The following is a 6,377-nucleotide window of genomic DNA, read 5'->3' as shown; positions in this document are numbered from 1 at the left end:
ATACTTGCCTGTGGTGGCGCTACACAGACTTGAACGACTGTGTTCGCCAGATTTAGTGTCTAAAATCTAAATCTTTACAAAAAGGCTAGAAACCATTTTAAGAAGAGTTATTGGAACAATTCATTAATAAATTAAGGCTGAACACATGGTGGCCATTTGGTGATGGGCAAGCTGATTTGTCTGCATTGACCATTAAATTAGATTTCAGGATCATGTCATCTAATTAAATATTTCACAGACATATTGAAACATGGCATAGTCATATAATGGGGAAGAGGCCCTACAATGAAAGCCCTTCTGTTTTATTACCAATTTGGTAGCAAATTTACCCTGGGAATCAGTGAGTCATGTAGCTTCTACTCCATACCTTTCCCAACCTTTCTGATGAAGTAAGTTTGTGAGGTTGTAATTAAGAAAGACCCAGTCCTGCGAGGTGTCATGTTCATTATCAATGGCATGAAATAATGAAGGCAACCTTATTCATGGCATGTTATCATTTTGCCTTCAATCTCACCATCAACTCAGATGGAAGAGGTGTTTGAGAATGAAATATAAAGGAAGATATTTTTTTAAAATGTTGGTGATTGTTAAAAAAAACACAGAGGGAAATAGAAGGTGGTTTGGATTTTGGATAAAGCTAAGTCTTACTTTCTCCAAATCACATTCTCTGCCTAATGCAAGATATGGCAAGCGGTGACTCTTCACGTTGTGAGAAATAGAGCTGGTCACAGATCCTCTTGCCTACATGAAATACTTGGGCATTTTAACAAACATCCCCAGATGTGTTTGTTTACCTGCCCAGCCCGCATGCTTCTCATTCCTCCGGATTGTGGAACCAGTTGGAGTGACTTTCAAAATATGACAATTCCTATGCTACTCTTAAGCTTACTTAAATGGAAACCTTAGACCTCTGAAGTTACTCTTTCCTGCTTTCAACATCACGAGTCAAATTCATCCCTGGTGAAATTGCATAGACATCACCAGGAATGAGCATAGCTTGATAGGACTGAGTGAGTATTTCCACATTAGAAGAAAAATAATGCTTTATATGATATGATGAGCTGCATATTTGAATACAGGGGACAATGGAAAGAAAAGAACCAAAGGATAATTAAGACTTTTTAGGCAACAATGGAACATGCATGTTTATCATCCTTCTGGGTTACCTCTCTGTCTCCCCTGTTTGCCTCCCAGCTCCAAAGGGAGATCTGATTTCCAATCCTCTCCTTGACCATCAAGTGGCTGAGTGACATGATCACCACCATTCTGGCCAAGAAAGGTGGGATAACACCATTCCTAAATCACAGCCACAGAGTGGCTCCGCATATGGACATACATTTTCTGCAGCTTTCATATAATAGAGCAGAGTCCTAACTACAAAGCAGCCAAGACATCGCCTATCAAAAAGCATTAACTAATGTAAACAGCTGCTCACATTTAACAACTAGTTATTAATTGATAGCATTTGGGTGATTGTGTTACATTTATTAGGTGATGTGGAAAGAATATGGGGATTTGTTACCAGTAAATACTTGTCAGGTCTTTGATCATTATTACCTTACTTGTTAAATATTTTACCTCCTAAATATTTGAGGTTTTCAGAAGTACCTTGCAGAATCAGCTACCCAAATTTAATTGATATGGCCTCTTTGGAAAATTCCAGCCTGAATATTTTAAAGCCGGAGCATAGAAACTTGATCAGCCAAATTCAGAGGGATACCTATGCTGAGATTTAGGCCTTACACACCAAAGTTGTCCCCCTTTAATTATATTAACCTAGTGAAAATGGGAACATCCCCCTCCTCCCCCGCAAGGGTAGTTAGTTATATGGGTATTAAAGTACTTTAAACTGGCATAGCTAGTCCCATAAGGAAGGGTAAAATTTACACTAATGTAACCAGATGTGTCTATGTGAGACATTTACTATGGAGCTGACCAATTAGTAAAATGTCACTGTCTACACATGCGGTGCTACTAGGCTGGAGTAAACTAATTAACCCTGTCATAACTAATTAACTCTGCTGTACTTGTAAGTACAAGTACTCTCCTACAAGTACACTCCTATTCCAGAGTTATTTACTCTGCAACAATACACGTGTAGATGCTGACAGAGCCAACTGGGGCACAAGGGTGCTTCAATGTGGGGGCTGCCTGCGAGCTAGCCCGGAGTAGGCTGACCCCCTGAGTTCCCTACCAACCAGGACTGCTCTGACCCAGCTCAACATGCTGCAGTCCCAGGAACAATGGTGTGCCCAGGAGCAATTAATTTGGGCACAAACTGCACCGGTTATTCATATACATTAATTTCACATGTAGACATGCCCACTGTTTCTACCCAGAGGCAGTAAAACTTTAAATATATTGGATTTTAAAAAAGCCACCTCACCTACATGTAGTGAAGATGTTATGCCTTCTTCTAGTGCCTTCCTTACATAAGAGCTATCTAGTTAGATTTCCATGTACTTTCTAATACTTACATAGGAAAATTATATAGATACAAGGTAAAGGGTGAATTTATACCACTATGGTTGTACCAGGATAACTAGAAACCCTTTGGTAATCACTTGTGTTCAGGTATGCATGTCTTTTCCACTATAGCTAGTGTCACTAGACAAGTGGGTTAATAAAACATGAAAAAAAACACTTTTATACTGAATAAGAGTGACCACACAAGGGTTTATCTCATAGCTACACTAACAGAGTGGCAGTGGGACAGGGAACCTTCAGGCAAAGATTGTGCCTCAGAGCGGCTGTGCACAAATGAACAACTGTCCTGGAATGAAGCTGCCCTTGTCCTGGAAAGCACCAAGCCTGGATTGGAACCAGGGTAGGGTTTCTAGGTTACAGTAGCTTTACTTTGAATCAGAGGTTGCATCCTGTGGTTGCAACATTATTTTCACTAGGATGTCCTATACATGCACCTATGGCCTATATCAGCTTCAATATAATAGTATAATTATACTGGCATAACTAGTAAAGCTTTCATGTACCGAGCGGTTCTTCTGCATTTGAGGTCCTGTATGCATGAACAGGATATCCTGAGAAAACCCCGGCTGCTCTAAGAACCGCTGCTCCATGACACGACCCCCTGAGTCCTAACTCAGGAAAGTTTTACCTAATTCCAGGCCAGGATAACCTCTTCCCAAGGCAGTTTCTTTCTGTGAAAGCTGTTTGTTTGCATGTAGTTGCCCTGAAGCAGTTACTTCCAAGCTTCTATCTTCAAGGTTCCCTGTCTAGAGGCAACTATTAGTGCAGCAGTGACCTAAATCTCATGTCTTGAGTCTTCTCTTGATCAACTGGTACAATATTCAATACCATTTACCCTGGCTTACACTGAATGCAACGTTGTGCTCAGCATCATGTCAGCTAACTTCAGTGTCCCCAGGCAGGTTCAAACAAGATAAAGTTTTGTAGCAAAGAGCGTCTAACCAGTAACACCACCTCTCCTGAATTCTGCTTCCTAATATTTGTAACTCTCCTTCTCCCACTTGCTGTCTCCCACTGAATGCCAATTGCCAATAAACAATGAGCTCTGCCTCTCCTTTTCCTTTTGATATTTCAGAAAAAACTAATATTTCACCATAACCCTGCCCTCTTTTCAGAGGGGTTTGGGTGAAGTCCTGGACTCATAAAATCAGTATCAAAACTCACATAGATTTCAACATGCTAAACGTTTCATGCAGCCTCTTTAAAATGCAATAAAAGCCCCAAACAAGTCCTTCCACATAAACTGACATGTGGCTGTAAAACTGCTTTCATTTTCCTGGCATGTACAATGTTTTTCATAAAGACATTCCATGACTTAGTAGTGTTGTGCCATGTCAATTCTGTGCCGTAAGCCCAAATATAAGGTTATAAGGAATATATCAGATGTAGAAGGATAAGAAAATTCACAATTCTAAATATCTTTATATACACCAATTGATATGAATCGTATTTAGCAGTCTGTTTCCTCAGGACACTTTGCACAGAGAAAACATTTCTTTAAATTGGTTTAACAGCTTGTTAAACAAATAAATATACAGAACTGGGGGCACCATTGGGGGACAAAGTTTCAGGATTGTAATAAATGGTCCAGAAGATGTTCTTCAAAGTAAATTTAAATCCAAGGTAGCCTCTTTTGATTTGATACATGATGATTTATCTGGTTACTACAGTTACTACACAGATAACATGAAAGCAATTATTTGCATCAGGCTCAGGACCAAATGCAACAGTTCCTTTTTTTAGGGGATACACTCCTCACCTGAAGAATCAAAATCTGTTCCCTAAGAGATGTTCTACGTTCTATAACCCTTAAGCGGCTGAATATATAGTTCTGCATAGTTTTTTCCCTGGTTTATAATTATCTTTTACAAAATACTAAATAACTTTCCTGTAAAAGGCACTTGAAGGAAAAACCAAGAGGATAGATCAATAATTAAATCGTGCTGCATTGTTTACCTTGGTGTACAGAACTGAGATTTTTGCATAGCCCTTTCACATTCACACTCATATGCAAATGTTGCAGAGTATTGCTGTAAATATACTTAATACTTTTTTGGGACATTTTGAATGATTAAACTTTGAATGTGAAAAATGATGCACTGCATAACAAAAAGGTCATTTGAAAACTTTTTTTAATGGCTGGAATTATTGTAAAATACCAGGTAAAGTAAAGCAAATGTTCTTGCAGTAATCTATAATATTTGGGTTAAATAGTGTTGTTTCTTTGATATCTTCCATTTCCTATCTATGAAGTGGACATATCTTATCCTAGCATCTGATTCTCTCACTGTCGTTTATAGTGTTGACACCCTTGCAAAAGTAACACCCCCATTTTACAAACAGAAAACTGAGATACAAAAAGGTGAGCTATTTGGCCAAGCTCGCACATGAGAGTCTGTAGCCAAATTGGGAACTGCACCTAGACCTTCTAAGCCCACAGCCAGTGTCCTACCCACCAAGCTACTCTTCCCACGTCCAAATGCTTCTTCCCATTTTTAACTCTCCTGCCCACTGAAGACTTTGGGAATCCAAGGTTCCTTTGGGCACCCTCCTGTGATTAGACCCAGGCACAGGGATCCCATTCCAGTGGGAATCCAAATAGTCCTGGCACCTCCCCATGTGCCTCTCCTTAAACATGATGTGATAAGTGGTGGGGAAAAATAGCAAAAGACAGTGAGGACAAAGTGATGATGACATCAATTTAAGTTGATGCAATGATTTAATATGGGCAAGCAACTGACTTTCAAAGGGGAAGAGGGGTTATAGTTGTTTGTAGCTTTCTATTGCCTGTGGAAACCTTTTGCCCAAATATTCATATTCCCAATGTCGGGATAGGTTTTACTTTTTGCCCTGTTCATTTACTCGGTGATCCTTATTACTGACCCCCATGTGTAGCCTCAGAGGTGCTTCTGGGAGGTGGTATTGGAAAGAAACAGAAACTTAACCAGTATGCGGGGGTTTTGTTTGTTTGTTTGATTGCTTGGTTTTCACGCTATGTTCCTGTCCTTCAGGCTTGCTTTTCATTTTAAGTCCCCCGATTTAGCATGACACCCTCATCCAATCAAGTCCAATTTGTCCATGCGGTAATGCTCTGCTTTGCATCTTATCTAGTGACAAATAGAAGAATGAGCCCTCTAGTCTATTGTTTCAAGCTGCTGCTTTCTTTTAAAAAAAAAAAAAAAAAAAGAGGGGGGAAAAAAAATCCCCGGCGCAGACAATGAGAGAGTTCAGGTGAGATAACAAAGGTATTGATAGCACAGAAAAGCGGGCTGCCAGCTTGTCTGTTTACTCGCAAAGATGGATCCGTGCCTCTCTCGCCCCCTTCCCCGCAGGGGCAGGCAGTGCGCTCGGGCAGCAGGACATGATGAGCCCGGCCGGGCAGCGCTGGTGCGGGGCGCACGCTTTTGTCACATGCGTGGGAGCCGCCGGGGGAAGACTACAAGGCCCAGCGTGCCCCTCTGCTCCCTGATCAATGGACCTTATTTGAATAATCTGTGAGCCTTTGGACTCAGGCCAATCAGCTGTCAGGGCCCCATGATAAATCGCAATGCATTATTGATAATCATAATTACTCTGACATGCGCATTCCGCCCAAGGGGGGTAATTTCCCAACTCCAGGAATTTGTTGTGAAGAAGAAAATAATTGCTACTATTTTGCTCCCGATGCTTGCGCACCATGTCGCGGCGCAAGCAGGCGAAGCCCCAGCACATCCACTCCGAGGAGCAGCCCCCAGATGCTGCAAGTGGTAAGGCGCGAAGCAAGCGACGGGCTGGAGCTGGAGCTGATGGGCGCACGGTCCGGCAGGGACCGGAGAGGGGTTTTGTGCGTGCGTGTGCCCTCCCCGCCCCTCCCTGCCCGGGGCCCCGGCCCCCCAAAGCCCGCGGCCCGG

At 41.8% G+C, this 6,377-nt stretch overlaps 1 protein-coding gene across 2 annotated transcripts in view; it reads left to right on the top strand.

Moving 5' to 3' along the window:
* The first annotated feature begins 6,072 nt into the window (after positions 1-6,072).
* The window catches only part of SALL4 (spalt like transcription factor 4), a 20,285-nt gene continuing 19,980 nt past the window's right edge, over positions 6,073-6,377 (top strand). For both annotated transcript variants that reach the window (XM_006018172.3, XM_006018173.3), the window contains exon 1: positions 6,073-6,233. In XM_006018172.3, the coding sequence (XP_006018234.1) occupies positions 6,164-6,233 (70 nt within the window). In that variant the 5' untranslated portion in view covers positions 6,073-6,163. The remainder of the gene's footprint in view (positions 6,234-6,377) is intronic.

This window comes from Alligator sinensis, unplaced genomic scaffold, assembly GCF_000455745.1.
Source record: "Alligator sinensis unplaced genomic scaffold, ASM45574v1 scaffold115_1, whole genome shotgun sequence".
Classification (NCBI taxonomy): Eukaryota; Metazoa; Chordata; order Crocodylia; family Alligatoridae; genus Alligator; species Alligator sinensis.
Note: the sequence above shows the minus strand (reverse complement) of the source record. Positions and strands in the feature narration are given on the sequence as shown.